Raw genomic sequence first — 18,131 nt, forward strand, 5'->3', positions numbered from 1 at the left:
GCTATCACTTAAAAGAAACATAATGATCATACAAGTCAGAAGCATCTCTGCAATGTCTACGAAAGACCCACCGAGATGCTCGTTGCACCAGGAATGCAACTGGTCCCAAAAGTGCAGTGCTGCACTTGGAGAAGGAGTAGTGGTGGGTGAAGGCCCACCCCGCTCCCGCTTGGCGCAGGTATATAATATAAAACTTTGAGTTGCGCACGTAGCGCTCAGTACCTGACTTTCCGTTCACGCTGGTACGTTGTCGCTCATACGTCGAATAATCGTTATTCTTTAACCCTTCAACTGTCAGTCGATTATACATGTATTATCATAGCAATACTTTTATATTCGATCTTCGCTTACTTGGATAGAAAAGTTTAGAATACAATTGCTAGTAAAAAAAAAAACATCAGGGGTCTTTATGGTGTACGGACACCTTGTTCGTTATACCTTTATAGTTCTTACAAGTGTAAGTAATTGTAGTTAAAATTCAATTTTCCTTCTGTACGTGTAATAAAATAAATAAACACGAGCGGACTTGTCTCGATATGGTTTTTTCTTAATGTAAATCTAGTAATACTAAAGATTTCTCGATAAATATGTTAGCACGTATTGAGAATTGATCGAACGACGAGTTAACTTGCCTTTGATTGCGTTAATTATGGTCGATGCGTAAACGGAAAGCTCAGAATTGGAGGTCGAATTGCCATAAACGATGGCAAAGGGACCGCGAAAGGGCGTACCGTAGCTTGCAAAAAACCCTTGGATGCTTCGCCGGTCGAACGTACTAAGAGGATCTTACAGAGAAAATGAGAGAATGTCTCGAGAAAACGAATGAATGAGAGAGAAAAAGAGCAATGAGGGAGGGAGAGACGTGTTACACTGACATGATGATTGTTATTAAAAAAAAAAAGAAGTGTTAGGCCTATCGTAATTGTTTACGCTGAGAGGGAAAAGATATACAGACGATTATAAATATATAAATATAATATAGACATGTACATGCATATATAAAAGAACGAGCGCGGTGAGCCTTTTTCTTAATAAAATAAATAGATCTTTAGATGAAACAATGAAAGAGAGAGAGAGAGAGAGAGAGAGAGAGAGAGAGAGAGAACGAGTCGGGTGCAAGGAAAGAAACGTTACTTTATATTCGCAGAGCGGATAACGTTATAATTATGAATAATAATTATTATTATATTATATGTATAAATATTAATACACGACACGGGATCGAGCAATATCGTATTGTTACTATTCGTCGTTTACTATTAATCACCAGCCTATATCGAAGATTCTACATCGTGTACTTATTTTACAAGATCGAATACCTCGTATCTGAGACGAGTTATTATACAATTAACTCATATCAAAAATCTATTTGATCTGTGTTGTACACGCGTACTTTTAAATACCTATTCGCAGAAACGAACAACAGACGATGAATTGTATAGAAACACACGCCAGATATATTGTAGATAGACACGCGTTAGATAGAGACCGATTAGATGAAATTAGCAGAGCGGAGATGGTGTTAAGGAGTCCACGGTGTGAATGAAAATGAGCGTGTGATATAACAGATGAAATTAGGCCGTATGGTTGATAGATGGTTTTTTTAAGGGGAATTTAAGATGAAGAAAAAATCGCTCGAGATAGATCGTACGTAAGAGACCAGTATTCTTTAATTAAAATTCATTATTCAACGCGTTGATAATTTTCTTGACGGTAGAGTTGGGTGGGGTTGTAACGTGCGATTTCTCTCGAGTTCAAGTTGAGAAAAATAATTCAACTTTTGATTATCCCCTGATGAGTATTGCGTAGCGTACTGTGTATCGAACTAACGCAATAAGTATGATGATTGAACACAATTGGGACCACCGTGCAAAAGTGCAAGGTGTCGTGATAAACGATGGCAAAACGATGATGACTTTCTTCTCGAAGCTCGTCTCGATTGCTATCTAATATATAGTTTGACAAATGAAGTAAAAAAGAATTGCGACGAGTCAGGAGGATTTTAGGGTAATATTTAAAGCTTGATGAAAAAAAAAAAAAAAAAAAATCAAAGATATACAAGGGGAGAGACACATATAGAGAGGGAGAGACAGATAGTATGTGAACATTGTAAAGTATTTGGTAAACAGAAAAAAAAATTTGATGAAAAAAAAATAAGCTTCTCTCTTTTTAGTACCGATGTATTGTCGCTAGATGTATTACAAAGACGTAAGAAGTATTCTTCGGCAGTACCATTATTATAACAAATGCCTGTGTATTTTACTTCTCGGCAAATAAAACCATCAAGTATTGTACGATTGCGTCGTTGGTGTCCACTTCAACAGGTATTATTTTTTCTATACATGTACATTTTTACATCTGATCTTTGTTAATCCATTTCCATCAAAGCCAACTTCCTTTCTCTTTATATTTAATAAAAATCTTTACTGATACAGACGTATATATATTTTGCAGGAGCAAATAGTCATCGATGTTGAGGAGGTATCGACGACTTCATATAATACTCTCTTAAATGCTTCTCTTCCTCCTCTGGCTCGCAAATCGTTCCTTTTTAACATCCAGTGGAAAATGCTCAAGTGCCATGATCCATCAAAGACTCGCTGGAAGAGTCTGAGGTTTGCTGAACAGGACGATTGCAAATACTGCATTGTCGTCGTTTCAGTGTCTTTGTTCTACGTGTCATCGGTAAGTCTGGCTTAGTACAAGTATCGGATGGTATTGGAGGAGGAGGTGGAGGCGTTGGATACGTCTGCAAGACCCTTTTTTGAACCTCGACATTTGCCAGCAGACGATAACAAGGTGGAACGTTGTTGCACCTCAACTTCGCCAGAAGGTTACTTTTTCTGATGTCCAAATTTTGGGGGTAGTGCCTTTGATTGTGAATGGCTTCTCGTCTGGCCAAAGTGTGCTGAAGAGTTCCACGGAATCTATTGTAAACGTCTGTTGAGCTCAATTTTGGATGAGTTCTCGAACAATTTGATCTTGAACTTCTTCTACTATCGTTCGAATCATCGGCTCCTCCACTCTCCCTGCGCTGTGTACCTTGATGACTAGGTTCCCAGATTTGACCAAATTTCTCTAACACTTTGACGCGCCTACCAGAGTTCTGGTTCTTAATAATACTCCTGCTCAATGGACTGTTAATATTCATGCCTGTTCGAAAAGGTTTAGATGAGGCAATTCTATCTTTTTCTGCCTCCAAATTAAGGGCCACAAATGGCGGAGGCGGAGGTGGAGGTGGTAGATCTATGGAAACGGAGTTGGCTGATGGAGAGTCAGTGTGACGGCTATTTTGCTTAACGATAACTTCAGATTTTGTTAAATTCTTAGCAAGGAGTCTGTTCTCTTCCTGGTTCGTCTCTTCATCTTCCTCCTCTTCTGATTGATACCTCTCTTTTCTTCTTTTCTTGGAGAATAAAACTGAACGCTTTATCAGAGGAACACTCTTGGATTTAACAGAGGAGATTTTCGAACGAATCTTCCTCAATAGTTTCATACTATTCGCCCTGTTTCTGTAACGTTTTATAGGAATCTCTGATTCTTCTGCTTCCAAGCTTTCCGAAGAAGAAGATGAAGAGGATAGTCTCTGATTCGAACGTCGTTTTCGTAAAGGCTCGCTTTTTTCTCTTGATATTAAACTGTCCTTTGTTTGAGATACCTGTTCAGGTTTATGGAATATCCATACATAATAACGGCTCTTCTGAGGTCCTACATAGAATTCATTACTATGGGCAGTTTGTAGCAAACGGGACATGATAGATAATACTATCTGAAAGCAAAGTTAACAGTCAAACACATTTTAATTTTTAATCCATTCCTTTTACGCATACCTGATACACGGATAAAAGAGCCAGATACCTGGCCAAGAATGTTCTAATGATTTCACCTCGGTTGATGATCTTTGATCGACAACCAAGAGTAGTAATGGTCAATTGCTTTGGGTTATAATCATATACTGCGCTCGGGTTTAAGATGTCATGATGAACACAGGGTTTTGGAATGTCGTTTGAGCAGCATGAAAAAGGTACGTCCGCAGGTATCGGTGATTCTTCTTCTCTGTCCTCTGGCACTGGCCTATAACGTTAACAACATTTGTAATTCTTGTGAAGTCCTGGTACAGTATGCCAAGGACTTGAGTCCCATTTAGGATTTCGATATTTTCCATGGATCCTACACGTTGAAATGAGATTAAACGACAATTGGTTCGATTATACCCACTGCTCTTCCAGTCGAGGACCTTTCTCTTCCTCCTCGGGTCCTTCCATCGCCAACTTAAGCCAGGGCACGCGGAACCAATCCTCGTAGCTGTTATCTCCACAGCATTCGAGTTCATTCTGAACAGCGTCCACTCGTGCTTTAACTGCAACATCGGTGCCATATTTCTCTATCGCCTCTATCAATCCGTCGCGGCTCTTCTGATGAAAACCGCTCAGTAGGAGCAAGTAGGTTGCGTTCAAGATCGCCACCAGGAATCCGGACAACAGACAGGCTACAACGTGGAAGAACAGAAGCCGATTCACCTCCTGCGGCTCCATGGTATTGTCCACGGTGGACTGACCTTCGAGATCGCTTCTGGTGGGTTCTAACTTCAAGTACAGCCATGATTTCACGCCCAGGTAGTAAGCGGGGGAGCAGAATATCGCGGCTGAGATGATCACCGTTGTCCAGACGTGACCGTCACCTGCTCGTCGTGATCTGCTTGTTAACCCATACATACAATCTACATGTATCTCTAACTGAATCTTACAAGGGGAAGGCACGGGTATGGAAGTCGTTTTTAGAACTCCATCGTGTGGAGATGGAGATGAAGTTGAAAATACATTTATAAGATAATACCCGTGCCTTCCCCTTGTTAATATTCTTTGTGATCATTGTCAGTGTAAGCCGCATGAAATATAACTTGAATCGCATAAAGGATCGTTCAGGCTAGATAAATAATGAAGGATTGAACAAGTATGTAGCAGCAGGAAGAAGGGAAATAGCCTTCCTGGAAGATTATTTATACGGACCTAAACCCTCTTCCCAGTTATTTATTTAGTCTGAAAGGTTCTTAAGTCATGGTTTAACCTAGACTAACCGGGACTGAGGAGGTTCAAGTAATCACCAAAGCCTCTTTCAAACCTAATGGCCCACAGAATGGCGAGTACAAGAGCGACTATTCCAGCTAGGTTCATCGAGAGGACGATAAAGTATAATGCTTTCACAGAGCTCCAATTATAAACGCCATTTACCAGGCCCATGTATTGTGCTCTTTATGATGGATGATTGTCACCAGGCCCTCCAACTCCGATCTTTCGAGCTGTAACCAGTGACTACAGATAGTAGAAGGCTGGACATGCCTTTGTTCTCAAAGGGTCGTGAATTTGTGCCCTGAGAACGAACGCCATCTGCTTTATCCTAGTATACATTTTGGGGAGAAATACCCCGGATCAGCAGTATAAAAATCAGAAATACTTCGTTCTGCGACAGTCTAACGCACTTTGATGGTAATAACAGATTGCTTCGATATCAAAAGCTGTACCCCATTACTCATTGTCAGTCAGTGTTAGGGATGCATCGGTGGCGTTCTCTGCATACCGACGTGATGTCATCTTGGGGTATCAGCGACCCCGAAGCACCGATAACTCTGCATACCGACATATCATCCAGGGGTGTCAGGGACCCGAAGTGCATAGGTGACGCTTTCTGTATACCGACCTAAGTTCGTGCTAGGGCATCTGCACCCTTCGGTCTGCATCCTTTATATCTCTGATTCCACTATATCTCTACACCCTTATATCACTGCATTCCTTACATATATTTATCCCTTACATCCCGACATTCCTTCCATCTCTTCATCCCTTATATCCCTACATTCTCTTCAGCCCTACATTCCTTACATCTATGCTTCCCTTACATCCCTGCATTCCTCACATCTCTACTTCCCTTACACCTCTGCATTCCTCACATTCCTGCCTTCCTTATATCCCAACATCCCTTACATCTCTGAACACCTTACATTCCTGGAATTGAGTTGAAACTTTTGCGGCTATAAGGCCTGTGATTTTATACAAATTTAGTTCCTCTTTTTGCCACCAGAGGCCGCTGATTCGACATCGAAATTTTAGTTCACATTTTTGCCGCTAGAGGGCCAAAATCTCTACTTAATTTAGTTCCTTTTTCAAAAACCAGAGGGCGCTGATTCAAGGTCGAGATTTTAGTTCACATTTTTGCCGCTAGAGGGCCAAAATCTCTGCTTAATTTAGTTCCTTTTTCAAAAACCAGAGGGCGCTGATTCAAGGTCGAGATTTTAGTTCACATTTTTGCCGCTAGAGGGCCAAAATCTCTGCTTAATTTAGTTCCTTTTTCAAAAACCAGAGGGCGCTGATTCAAGGTCGAGATTTTAGTTCACATTTTTGCCGCTAGAGGGCCAAAATCTCTGCTTGATTTAGTTCCTTTTTCAAAAACCAGATGGCGCTGAATCGACGTCGAATCAGCGCCCTCTGGTGGCGAAAAAGGGAACTAACTTACCTTTATTCGAAGCAGACTTTATAATATATTTATTATAAGGGATGCAGAGATGTACGGAATTTAGGGATGAAAAGATCGTAGGGTTGAAAGGAAGGTGGGGATGAAAAGAGTGGAGGGATGGAAAGAATGTAGGGATGAAAAGAATATAGGGATGAAAAGAGTGTAGGGATGAAAGGAACGTAGGGATGAAAAGAATGCTGGGATATAAGGGATGCAAAGATGTAAGGGAACGTGGGATGTAAAGGAATTCCGTAGGGGTTCGGGGCTGGGGCCCCGGTCTCCATTGCACGCGGCCCGAGGAGTACCGGCATCGGGTGTGGCCCCCGATGTCGGCAGACTTTGGCACATGGCGGAGGGTCAAAGGACCCTCCCTTCCGCCCTAGTGCAGGCCACCGTGGTGGTTTTAGTGGGTAAAAATCCCACACTACCTTCGGCCCCTCCCCAGGGGGGCTGAAGGTGTCTTTCTGAAGATTTCCACCACGTTAAAAAAAAAAAAAAAAAAAAAAAAAAGTGGTATTTAAGGGTGTAGGAGTGTAACGAATGCTGGGATGGAAGGAATGCAGGGATGTAAGGGATCCTGAGATGGCCTTGGCCTATAATGATGGATAAAATTATATAAATAACTGTAAAAAGTAAAATAAGTGGGGTCCTCGGCCGGGACCCAGAAGAGGGATATAATCATACATGTTATCTGCTTTGATGAGTTTATTTAATAAGCAAAAAAAAATGCATGAAGTAAATGAAATAAACTCTGGAAAAAAATTATACTGGTTGCGCCCCTTTCATACGGCCCTGATATTATCCGGGGGTGTTAGGGACCCCGACGCACCTGTGACACTGCATACCGACATTATGCCATCGGGGTGTCGGTGACCCCAAAACACCAATGACTCTCTTTACATACCGACATTATGGTATCTGGGGTTTCGGAGACCCCAAAGCACCGATGACTCTTTACATACCGACATTATGGCATCTGGGGTTTCGGGGACCCCTAAGCACAAAGTACATTCTTTACATAGCGACATTACGGTATCTGGGGTTTCAGAGACCCCAAAACACAATTCATACTCTACGTATCGAGATTTTAGTATCCGGGGTTTCGAAGACCCCAAAGCGCCTATGACTCTCTTTGCATACCGATATTATGGTGGCTGGGGTTTCGAAGACCCCCAAGCAACAACGACTCTCTTTGCATACCGACATTGTGGTATTCGGGGTGCCGAGGACCCCCGTGCCTATTAGGCGCTTTCTGAATATCAACTTGGGATGTTCGGGACCCCAAGTGGCTAGGTAGCGCTCTCTGTATACCGACAGAGATATCGTGCTGGGGCTTCAAGGACCCCACGAGCTCTGTTTGCGCCATCTATTAGGGAAAGGCGGAAACTACTTGACGAGTAGTTTCCTCCGTTTGTGGATAGGTGGCGCTAGTGCTTAAGTTATGGCGGTCTTTTTAAAATTCAAAGTGTGAATACAATAAATACAGTAAAATAAATAATAACTCAATTGCTTTTTTAAAATGATTTATTTACCAAATTATATGAAATGAATACAAGTTTGTCGAATAATTATTTTAATAATTTTTCAGGCTTTATGTGGCCATTTTTGCCTTACTTATGGCAACAGTAGTCTAATGGAGATTAGAATAAAAATAACACTTTTTATACAAGATTCTTTATATTATCAATAAAAATTGTATGTAACCTTTCTTTTGTACTGTGCTCTATATTTTACTTACAATACCAATTGTATGTGTATGAATGTATGATGTGAATTTAAGCAACAGGAGAATGGAAAGGCGGGTTTTGTTTGATTTACTAAAAAAGCAGATAATTTGTTGATGAAAGGAAACGACAATTGTTTTGCTAGAACAAAATTTCAAATAAATACAACATAAGTAAGTATATCATATCGATAACGTATTAGCACTTAAATTTTTTTGTTTGTTTATTGACAAATCGATACCGTACCTGCGAAGGTGATTATCTATACTTAACACCTAAGTAAGCTACATTTAATGTAATCTAATACTTGCTTGTAGTTTATTTCGAACATTTTTATACGATAGAGGTATTTAGTGTACATATTTTCTTGGAAATATACGTGCTTCCTCGTCATTTTACAAGTTTTCTGCACAGTTTATTGAAAAGCAGCCATTTTGCTTGACTTTATTTAAAGTCACAAAGCAGGTGCTTCCGGTTAATGTCAGAAATCTGGTTTGAATGCCTTTGGCTTAACGCTTTATCTGTGGTCGATATTTGTAGAGTGTATGCCATACATGCATCTATCAATTTACCGCAAACTTCTCTAATACTTCACAATTCGAGGGTGATCTGCGCTACGCTTCTGTAATTGAGCTAAATGTTAATTTATGACGACCGCGCACGTAGGAATACTTTATGAAAACATTTACAATTTTACTAATACCACATCGAATATAATGCCGTTGGCAACTCTAACAGTTCCATGGTCAGAGCAACATGTAAACGAGAAGGTAATGTTTCCATAGTTATCAAAATAAAATGTTTAAGAGTACAGTATACTCACATTAAATAATCACTGTAAGCTTACGCATTATAATCAGTTTGTTTTCTCAGCAATCTGTAGATATTCTTCCAGCAGAAGCTCAAGAGGAAGCGATGACTCAAGGAAATGTGATTGAATCGCGTTCAAATGAATGTTCTGAGTCACATGAAATTGAACTACGCGAAGTGGTTCGGGATGGTCATGAAAAGGCAGGTCCATCTCAGTTTGAACTGCTCAAAGTTCTTGGTCAAGGATCCTTTGGAAAGGTATTTAAAGTTGTTACCAGTAGAAGAATGAGTAAAGCACATTAAATTGTAATTTTTTACAAATGAAATTCTTACCTTATTCAGGTATTCTTAGTGAGGAAAGTTGTTGGTAAAGATAGTGGAACGCTTTATGCCATGAAAGTTCTGAAAAAAGCTACATTAAAAGGTGTTTATAAAGTTAAATGTACGAGGATAGCTCTGAGGGTTTTTAAGTTTTATTTCATACATAATACAGAGAAGATTCTTAACTTTCATGTATGATTTTTATGTTAAAAGTTACTAGAGAATTTTCAGAGCAATTCTCACTTTAAGGATTATCATTTTTTTCCTTTTCTTTTAAAGTGATTTAATGTTACAATATTATCTCAGTTCGGGACAGAGTTAGGACGAAAATGGAGAGAAATATATTAGTGGATGTTGAGCATCCATTCATAGTTCGGCTACATTATGCATTCCAAACAGAAGGGAAACTCTATTTAATTTTAGACTTCTTAAGAGGTGGTGATCTGTTTTCAAGATTAGCTAAGGAGGTAGTTCATAATCATTTAAGTTTATTCATATTGCAGTCTCATGAATTAGATTCATTTTTTACAATTATTGTTCTAGGTAATGTTTACCGAGGATGATGTAAAATTTTACTTAGCCGAGCTTGCTCTTGCGTTGGATCATATTCATAAGCTTGGAATCATTTATAGAGATCTCAAACCAGAAAAGTTTGTATTATACTATTTTGTACTAATTTATACCCTATTAAATCATATGAATTTTATGATGTTTGTTTTATTTACGGTAGTATTTTGCTTGATACCGAAGGCCATATATCTTTAACTGACTTTGGTCTAAGTAAACAGCCCTTAGATGATTGTAAGGCATATTCATTTTGCGGTACCGTAGAATATATGGCACCCGAAATAGTGAATCGGAAAGGTCATTCGTTTGCTGCTGACTGGTGGAGTTTTGGTGTTCTTATGGTAAGAATCTTGTGTAATCTGAGGTGGCAGTTTCTACTTTGATTTATAAACTTAATAATTTACAGTTTGAGATGCTGACCGGAGCTCTTCCATTTCAAGGTGCAAATCGCAAAGAAACGATGACCCAAATATTAAAGGCAAAACTTGGTATGCCAATTAATATTTCACCAGAAGCTCAAGCACTTTTGAGAGTGCTTTTTAAGAGAAACCCCGCGAACAGGCTTGGATCTGGTAACTATTAATGCTCTCTTTTAAGTTTGAGAGATATCATTATATTATATTATGAATCTTCTTGTCTTAGGTGGAGTAGAAGAAATAAAAAATCATGTGTTCTTTGCTACAATTGATTGGGATGCTCTTTATAAAAAAGAAATAAAACCTCCTTTTAAGCCGGCTGTTAGTCAAAAAGATGATGCATTTTATTTTGATAGCGAATTTACGTGTAAAACGCCTAAAGGTAAGCATCGATTACCATTTATCACCTCGAGGATTTTAAAATATGAAATATTTAGATTCTCCTGGGGTACCACCAAGTGCTAATGCCCACGAATTATTTCGTGGCTTTAGTTTTGTCGCGCCGTGCCTTCTTGAGGATCATCTTAAAACTCCTGAATATAAAAACTGTGATAGTCTCAGTGCAACATTTCCTACATATGTGAACCTCGTTCCCGTAACTGACGAGTATGAGTTTAAGCAAGAAATCGGTAAAGGAAGCTATAGTACAGTTTACGTAGTTGTACATAAGGTTTCTAAGATAGAGTATGCTGTGAAGGTAATATTACGGGTATCGTATGATACTTCCAATTGAAGATTATCTACAAAAGAATGATTATTTTTAACAGGTAATTGAAAAATCAAAAAGAGATCCAACGGAAGAGATAGAAATTTTATTACGATATGGAAGACACCCTCATATTGTAACTTTGAGAGCTGTTCACGAAGACGAGAAACGAGCTTATCTTGTATTAGAACTGTTGCGAGGTGGAGAGTTACTAGATCGTTTGTTACAAAGGCGCAATCTAACAGAAAGGGAAGCTGCCGAAGTGATGTATACAATTGCTAGCGTAGTTCATTATCTTCATGAAAATGGAGTAAATATTTTCTTATTCTATTTAATTACATATTACTGATTTCCATGATTAACGATTGCATGTTATCGGTAGGTTGTTCATAGAGATTTAAAGCCATCTAATATATTGTATTCAAAACCCGGAGGTGATCCAACAACACTTTGCCTGTGTGATCTTGGATTCGCGAAACAATTGCGAGCTGAAAATGGTTTATTAATGACACCCTGTTACACGGCGAACTTTGTAGCACCGGAAGTATTGAAACGCCAAGGCTACGATGCAGCATGTGATATTTGGTCACTCGGTGTTTTATTGTACATCATGTTAGCAGGGTAATTGAACCAGCCATTGATTACGTAAAATTTCAAAGTAACCTAATATATTAATGATCATGTTTTTATAATTTAGATATACACCATTTCGTAATAGCCCCGGTGATAGCGCAACAGATATACTAGACCGTATTGGACCTGGTTATATCGATGTTGAGAGTGGTATATGGTGTCAAATTTCTAACGAAGCTAAAGAACTCGTTAAAAGAATGTTACACGTTGATCCTAACAGAAGGCCTACCGCAGCTGCCATTTTAAAGTACTCGTGGATTGCCAATCGGCACCGTCTTCCTCAGAAAGTATTACCTGATAGCACTAAGGATCCGCACAGCCTAAAAGTACTTTACATTCGTTCAAACCATATATCGATTAAACGAATGTTATTAATATGAACAAAAAATACTTTTAGAGGGCGGTAGCAGCAACGTACAGAGCTATGTCTAGTAGTCCGAGATCTCCTCATATTGGACCAGTCGTTATGTCTGAACTGGCACGACGGAGAACACAAGCGAAACCATCTGGTCCTACCGAAGTTTAAAATAAATCTTCCACTCGATATTTGTAAAAAAGTGAAGATAGAACTGAATAAAAGGATTTCAATTCAAACAAATCTGCCACGCACACGTTACATTACGTAAAAGTACAAGGGAAAGACATTGAATGTCACTATTACGATTATTACTCTAACTACTACATTGCTACTTCTACTACCGTTGTTATTATAACGTTTGTCGAGTGTGAGTGAGTATCTGTATCGATGAACACAATGTGATATTTATTTATACATTATTATTATTTTTTTTTTTCTTTTTTTTTTACGTTGCTCGTACATGCATGCATTTTTACATGTATGCATTGCCATACCGACATTGAGAATACTTTAATCATAGCAACCAAAATATAGTAATTTAAAATGAAATATATAGTATATTTTAAATTTTTGTATTATTTTTTAGTTATATACTTTCTTTTTATTAAGCGTTTGTAAGGATATATGTACGTATATAAAAATATACGTATGATGTATACATATGATATTTGTATATGATATATGCATACGAAAAGACTATATTTTGTCGATATAAATCTAGTATTACTTGTGCAATGTTCAAACGTAGATAGTACATATTAATTTTATAAGAGTACTATTACTCGTCTAATTGAATCACCAAAATCGTCTCTATTCTGATTAAAATTTATGTGTGTGTATAGGATAGAAAAACATATATTTAAATTCATATTTTCGATTATGATATAAATGTACATGTGGAATTATCAGAGAAGTTTCAAATCTGTATTGTACATGATTATCATTTAAATATACGTGAGAGAATATACATATATGTATATATATTCAAGGATAAAATATATCCATTTTAGTTTTCCATTGTATATAATACAACAATTTTACTCAATAAATTGCATTTGAAACGAAACAATGCCGCTTTTTTGGAGCATGCTTATTACGTGAAAAGAAGGCATGTATATACGTACGTAAACATTATGTAATTATTGATATTGTCAAGAAGTTTACGATATACACTTTACATATATAACTAATGTCCATTTGCTGTTATCGGAATAACATTTTTATTCCAATGTTATCTGCACTTTAAATACAACAATCTGCAAAACGTATGTTAGGTAAACAAAACTGAAACATACCTGAATTTATTGTTTTCTACTGCATCGGAAAATCACAATTGTAAATCTTGTTAAATAAAAAGAAAATAAGAATTAAACCTTCTTGAGATATTTACGAATTATTTATCTGAACTTCTAATGCGGCCGCCATCGCGCATGCGCTCGTTACTAAACGGAAATGTGGTAGCTGCAGGTAGCTGTTTGTTCCGACCGCGGATTCCTGTGCTTTTCTTCGTATAGAAATTTTCCCCTACATTTTATTTTTATTAATCTTTCACATTCAATTGTATACCAAGGTGAGATCACTATTCAGAATAATATATATACATTATATTCAGTTAATAAAAGATGGCAAAACGCAAAATAGTAACTATATCTTTCTTAGTAAAGTTAAATCAGTTCAGTAGACTGTGATCTCTCTTGAATTCGTATTCCGCGTATTTTGTACGAATTAAATACCGAATGGTTTGGTTACAATGAATCATACATTATCCAATGTTTCTGAAGTAATATTGTTAAATATCACAGCAGTTTCTTTTCACTTCGTAATGAACTTTTCTGTATAATAAATTACACGATTTATGGTGTTTTTTTCTGCAAGAGATCAATAATTTAAAGACGCTTCACTTGATTTTTGGCCGCATACCCGTGTAAGGATCTTATCATTTTGTAAAGAACACGTTGTAGCAGAGCTTTATAGAACATTCCTTTTATATTACGCGCTTTCGTTTATACTGATTTTTTCATAACTATGTTTCCGGCATTTTTGATCTGCTAGTTTTTACTCCTTACGATTGTTCTGATTTTTCTTGAGCCAAAGTTGCTCGAATTCATTGTGATCACGTCAATATGTGATTCCAATTGCATATTTTCTCTTATTGAATGAAAATTAATTGAATTAGTAGTGTGTGAAAGTATGACATCATTCTTGAGTTTTAGAACATTAGTAATAGGTATGAAACAATTTGATTCATGCTGATGAAATTCACATCTCATTTAATGTAATATTATGTTTATTTTAGGTGCTTGTAATATGCTTCACAAGGGTCCACGTCCATTAGTTTTGTGCGGTCCTTCTGGTAGTGGGAAAAGTACCTTGATAAAGAAGCTTTTCGGGGAATTCCCAGATACATTTGGATTTTCAGTTTCTCATACAACCAGAGCACCAAGACCTGGTGAAAAAGATGGGAAGCATTATTACTTTACAACTAAGGAAAACATGCAAAAACAAATAGAACAAGGTGAATTTCTTGAAAATGCTATATACAGTGGAAACCTATATGGGACTAGGTAATAATTGTACATTATTAGAGTATACACAATTGGTACAAGCTTTGTTACTTACAAATTTTTACTTAAAATCTTTTCAGTAAACGTGCAGTGGAAGATGTACAGGAGGAAGGGAAAGTTTGTATATTAGATATTGAAATGGAAGGTGTGAAGCAAGTAAAAAAAAGTTCTCTTAATCCTTTGTATGTATTTATCAAACCACCATCTCTGGAAGTATTAGAGAAAAGATTAAGAGATAGGAATACAGAAACAGAAGAATCTTTACGTCATAGATTATCTGTTGCTAGATCAGAAATGGAATTTGGTATATACTGTTCGAAATTTCTATATATGTATTTATGTACAAGCGACATCTTAATATGGGTATTTAATAATTGTTTCAGGTGAGAAGCCTGGTAACTTTGACCTAGTAGTCGTAAATGATGATGTATCTAAAGCATATGAAAAGTTGAAAGAATTTGTGTTCTCAAACTTGAAAAAGAACATAAAGCAGGTACAGTAAATGATATGAATGCAATATATATTGTGTCTGACATTGTTTACATTTATGCTTTCAACTTTCAGGACACATAATTAATGCTTTCTAAATGCATACTTAGGAAGCTTCTTTGATATTGAATTGTAATTATTTTTGTAATAATTTTTGTAATAGATAATTAATTATACGATGAAGTACAACAAAGGTTGAATTGCTAGAGTGCAAAATAAATGTAGGCAAATAATTTTATATGACAGTAAGTTAATTCTAATATGCAAGAAGTAAATATATTTACTAGCTAACTGAGACTATTCACCAAACGAAGTTGTGTTCCAATAGCGTAAGTTACTTATAAAAGTACTTGGGGTTTTGTCCTTGTACTTGTCTTTATATCAGAAGTAATGCAGTTCAGAGTTATTCGTTCATAATTCAATTCTTCCGGTATATCGTATTCGTATTTTATTCAATGAGAAAAGAGGATAAAAAATATTTTGTTCAGATATTCTTTTACCTCAAGAATTTGAAACTACTAATCTCATATATCAAATAAATCAATCACATTATCAAACTTCTTCAACGTCACTTATTGTTTCGCATTTCTATATATCACGTATTTATTATCATTTCAGTAGTGTAGCATTATCTTGATCATTTTATTTATCAAACTTAAGCATGTTTTTGCCTGTACGATTCGCGAAAAGGATACAGATTTTCCTATACATAGTTACACCCATTGTTAATACACGTATAGTTTTAAAAAAAATGCGATAAACGTATGAAAAGCGTAGTGAGATATGTACATGTTGTTATAGAAGATTGTATCATTGTTGTAGTATACTATATCAAATAAATATTTCAATCATGATGCTTCATCTTCATATTTTAATAGACCATTCTAACTCTCTTAATTAATTACGATTGATGATGATGAGAATAATCTCTCTTCGGCCATTCCCCATGATGATGACGAGTTTTATGTCTGGGTACTTCACTGATTTCAATAGAAGTTACTTTCACATCCTTACCTTCTTCTGTCTTCTTAATTTCATCTCTAATAAGATTATCCCCATAGTTCCTAGGCATCGATTCTACAGTTTCTTTTGTTTCAGATTTACTCTGCTGTGTCTTGCTCTCCTCAGGTACATCCGGTTTTTTGGAGAAGATGTAGTTGATCACTTGAGGTCGTGGAGCGAAGATATTCTCTGCTGGATAAAGATCGATCGTTTTCGAACCTTGAAGACCTATTTCCTTTGATCCTGGAACATTCAGCGGTTCTCCAGTTCTTGCAATCCCTTCCGGTGGTTGATTCTGATATGGCATTGATCTATAATTCGGCAATGGCTCTCTACCAACGAGGTCCCGGGTTCTCAAGGTCCTTAACGCATCTCTTTGATCCTCTGATCTTACTGGAACTTGTAAACTGGAAGGATCCTCTCGAACCTCCTCGTACAGTTCTCTTCTTAACTCCTGTTTCAAGCTGTCTGGTAGGCTAGGTTCGATTCCACGTATGGATTGCTTGATCCTGTAACTTGGATCAACAATCTGACGACGATACAAAGGATCTTGGTACTTCATGCGATCCAGATACTGTTCCAAGGTGTTCCAACTATCCAGATCACGAGAAATAGCTCTTCTGGCTAAGCTGGAGAGTTCTCTTATGTTCAGAGGTTCTGCATTTCTTTGAGGAATAAAACGATTGTCTCCTGTGTCTCGAAGGAGCACCTCCCTTTGTTTTTGATAATTATTCGACTCAGCCGGGTTTTCTGGGTAGACCAAACGTTGGGAGGGTAACTGGTAGGTCTTCTCCAGGACTGCTTCTCGATCGAAGTAACGTTTCTCTTGGACATTGTTGCGAGGATCTTCGTTGCTATCAGGGTAGTAGGCCTCGTAGACGACTGGCCCTCTTTCCAGGTCGAAGCTCTCGTACCTGAGGGAGCATATTAAATTAATTAAAACAGAGAAAATTTCATAAGTTGTAATTCGATAATTAAATTAATTTTTGTATTAAATATTACATACCGGTGAATATCGGGATTCCACGCGACGATCGATGATACTGTTGGCAAAGAATGAAAATACGTTTAATTGTTATTGCTTTACATATTTTATCATCGTTCGTTCCTTTTGAAAATAACGGTGCTCGGCGTTGAGAATTAAATTGAAATACTCGAGCGCTTTTGTTTAATGTTCTTTATAAGCATTAAACGAAACATTTCCAATTAAAATTTTACGTGATTAATAGAAATTCTCCTCATCATAAATGGATTATTAGAAAAAAAAAATAAAATAAAAAGAATCAATCTAATCACCATGCATCGAGGAACCTCACGTTTCTCATCACGTTTTTCCTTCGTCGTTGCGAAAAATAAGAACAGCAAAGAGCGGAAATGAGAGAGAGGGATAGCGATACGTACCTATCGAAATCGTTATCACTACGGACGATAGTAGATAATGTTTGAGAGCCATGATCCTATCGCGAAGCAACGACAAGCGACTGAATCTCGACGAGGGACGTGCAAGCGTATTTTCAGACTTCCCTAAAATAAACCATCGTTTCCTTTGGGCCTCGCTGACTAATTCTTGCACGTAGAACGTTACTGGAAAGCGTGTCGCGAAAATACCATCGATAACGAGAGATATTAAGTCTGAATTCGTGATAGATTTATGGTACGCTTGACCCTTTAGCAAGGGAGAGCTAGGCAAGATGAGAACGCTACAAAAAATTATAATACTTTAGAATATTAAATATAATGTCAGTATCAGTATCTATAAATTTCCCAAGTTGAACATAAGAAATTGATGAAAAAAAAAAGAAGATTTGTATACCCATCGTTTTGTGGATTTATAGAACAATTAACCACAGAAAATATTTTAGAACATTAAATATAATGTCAGTATCAGCATCTATAAATTTCCCAAGTTTTGTGGACTTATAGAACAATCAATCACAGAAAATACATTAAACTTTGTTCTTTCTTTTATAAAAGATAATATTTTTCTTCGAAGAAATGTTCTGTCTTATTAGTTTGCTTCATCTTGAAACA

General features: G+C 37.1%; 4 protein-coding genes and 2 long non-coding RNA genes across 15 annotated transcripts; 2 read left to right on the forward strand and 4 right to left on the reverse strand.

The window, feature by feature from the left end:
* Window positions 1-890: 890 nt before the first annotated feature.
* Window positions 891-5,485, reverse strand: LOC114872842. 4 transcript variants are annotated; one of them, XM_029180518.2, is made up of 5 exons: window positions 5,078-5,485; window positions 4,559-4,681; window positions 4,219-4,489; window positions 3,831-4,074; window positions 891-3,769 (listed from the first exon to the last, which is right to left on the reverse strand). In XM_029180518.2, exons 1-5 carry the CDS (start codon window positions 5,238-5,240, stop codon window positions 2,573-2,575), a joined length of 1,998 nt encoding a protein of 665 aa, XP_029036351.2. In that variant the 5' UTR covers window positions 5,241-5,485; the 3' UTR covers window positions 891-2,572. The 4 variants fall into 4 exon arrangements, with proteins under 4 accessions (XP_029036351.2, XP_029036352.2, XP_029036350.2 ...); XM_029180519.2 differs by having other exon boundaries at window positions 4,219-4,681; window positions 5,232-5,485; XM_029180517.2 differs by having other exon boundaries at window positions 4,219-4,681.
* A 3,282-nt stretch (window positions 5,486-8,767) lies between these two features.
* On the reverse strand, window positions 8,768-9,163 carry LOC114872942. 3 transcript variants are annotated; one of them, XR_003788839.1, is made up of 3 exons: window positions 9,082-9,163; window positions 8,924-8,965; window positions 8,768-8,856 (listed from the first exon to the last, which is right to left on the reverse strand). It is a non-coding gene; the product is annotated as an uncharacterized LOC114872942 (long non-coding RNA). The 3 variants fall into 3 exon arrangements; XR_003788840.1 differs by having other exon boundaries at window positions 9,058-9,147; XR_006830137.1 differs by lacking the exon at window positions 8,924-8,965 and having other exon boundaries at window positions 9,058-9,146.
* Window positions 8,851-12,612, forward strand: LOC114872925 (ribosomal protein S6 kinase 2 beta). The gene is made up of 13 exons (XM_029180681.2): window positions 8,851-9,004; window positions 9,108-9,302; window positions 9,387-9,468; window positions 9,672-9,832; window positions 9,909-10,015; window positions 10,096-10,273; window positions 10,339-10,504; window positions 10,575-10,730; window positions 10,786-11,045; window positions 11,116-11,364; window positions 11,437-11,675; window positions 11,752-12,013; window positions 12,085-12,612. Exons 1-13 carry the CDS (start codon window positions 8,882-8,884, stop codon window positions 12,211-12,213), a joined length of 2,307 nt encoding a protein of 768 aa, XP_029036514.1. The 5' UTR covers window positions 8,851-8,881; the 3' UTR covers window positions 12,214-12,612.
* Window positions 9,202-13,418, reverse strand: LOC114872940. Its single transcript, XR_003788837.1, has 3 exons — window positions 13,341-13,418; window positions 9,378-9,456; window positions 9,202-9,292 (listed from the first exon to the last, which is right to left on the reverse strand). It is a non-coding gene; the product is annotated as an uncharacterized LOC114872940 (long non-coding RNA).
* On the forward strand, window positions 12,269-15,952 carry LOC114872934 (guanylate kinase). 5 transcript variants are annotated; one of them, XM_029180701.2, is made up of 5 exons: window positions 12,269-12,412; window positions 14,342-14,609; window positions 14,690-14,913; window positions 14,993-15,102; window positions 15,174-15,952. In XM_029180701.2, exons 2-5 carry the CDS (start codon window positions 14,353-14,355, stop codon window positions 15,180-15,182), a joined length of 600 nt encoding a protein of 199 aa, XP_029036534.1. In that variant the 5' UTR covers window positions 12,269-12,412; window positions 14,342-14,352; the 3' UTR covers window positions 15,183-15,952. The 5 variants fall into 5 exon arrangements, with proteins under 5 accessions (XP_029036534.1, XP_029036533.1, XP_029036531.1 ...); XM_029180700.2 differs by having other exon boundaries at window positions 12,330-12,416; XM_029180698.2 differs by lacking the exon at window positions 12,269-12,412 and adding an exon at window positions 13,522-13,615.
* On the reverse strand, window positions 15,727-17,640 carry LOC114872933. Its single transcript, XM_029180696.2, has 3 exons — window positions 17,502-17,640; window positions 17,107-17,143; window positions 15,727-17,014 (listed from the first exon to the last, which is right to left on the reverse strand). The coding sequence occupies exons 1-3, from the start codon at window positions 17,551-17,553 to the stop codon at window positions 16,000-16,002; spliced, it is 1,104 nt and encodes a 367-aa protein (XP_029036529.2). The 5' UTR covers window positions 17,554-17,640; the 3' UTR covers window positions 15,727-15,999.
* Window positions 17,641-18,131: the final 491 nt, after the last annotated feature.

This window comes from Osmia bicornis, chromosome 15 (assembly GCF_907164935.1).
Source record: "Osmia bicornis bicornis chromosome 15, iOsmBic2.1, whole genome shotgun sequence".
NCBI lineage: Eukaryota > Metazoa > Arthropoda > Insecta > Hymenoptera > Megachilidae > Osmia > Osmia bicornis.

What these genes read in the sequence shown, in the direction of transcription:
- LOC114872842 (XM_029180517.2), bottom strand. Translation starts at nt 5,240, where the DNA reads ATGGGCCTGGTAAATGGCGTTTATAATTGGAGCTCTGTGAAAGCATTA. An exon ending in CTTGAACCTCCTCAGTCCCG is followed by an intron (nt 4,682 to 5,077) that starts GTTAGTCTAGGT and finishes CACGACGAGCAG; the next exon opens with GTGACGGTCACGTCTGGACA. An exon ending in CTCTTTTATCCGTGTATCAG is followed by an intron (nt 3,770 to 3,830) that starts GTATGCGTAAAA and finishes CTTTGCTTTCAG; the next exon opens with ATAGTATTATCTATCATGTC.
- LOC114872933 (XM_029180696.2), bottom strand. Translation starts at nt 17,553, where the DNA reads ATGGCTCTCAAACATTATCTACTATCGTCCGTAGTGATAACGATTTCG. An exon ending in AGTGATAACGATTTCGATAG is followed by an intron (nt 17,144 to 17,501) that starts GTACGTATCGCT and finishes CTTTGCCAACAG; the next exon opens with TATCATCGATCGTCGCGTGG. An exon ending in TGGAATCCCGATATTCACCG is followed by an intron (nt 17,015 to 17,106) that starts GTATGTAATATT and finishes ATGCTCCCTCAG; the next exon opens with GTACGAGAGCTTCGACCTGG.
- LOC114872934 (XM_029180697.2), top strand. Translation starts at nt 14,236, where the DNA reads ATGACATCATTCTTGAGTTTTAGAACATTAGTAATAG. An exon ending in TTTTAGAACATTAGTAATAG is followed by an intron (nt 14,273 to 14,341) that starts GTATGAAACAAT and finishes TGTTTATTTTAG; the next exon opens with GTGCTTGTAATATGCTTCAC. An exon ending in GGAAACCTATATGGGACTAG is followed by an intron (nt 14,610 to 14,689) that starts GTAATAATTGTA and finishes AAATCTTTTCAG; the next exon opens with TAAACGTGCAGTGGAAGATG.
- LOC114872925 (XM_029180681.2), top strand. Translation starts at nt 8,882, where the DNA reads ATGACGACCGCGCACGTAGGAATACTTTATGAAAACATTTACAATTTT. An exon ending in AGCAACATGTAAACGAGAAG is followed by an intron (nt 9,005 to 9,107) that starts GTAATGTTTCCA and finishes TTGTTTTCTCAG; the next exon opens with CAATCTGTAGATATTCTTCC. An exon ending in GAAAAAAGCTACATTAAAAG is followed by an intron (nt 9,469 to 9,671) that starts GTGTTTATAAAG and finishes ATATTATCTCAG; the next exon opens with TTCGGGACAGAGTTAGGACG.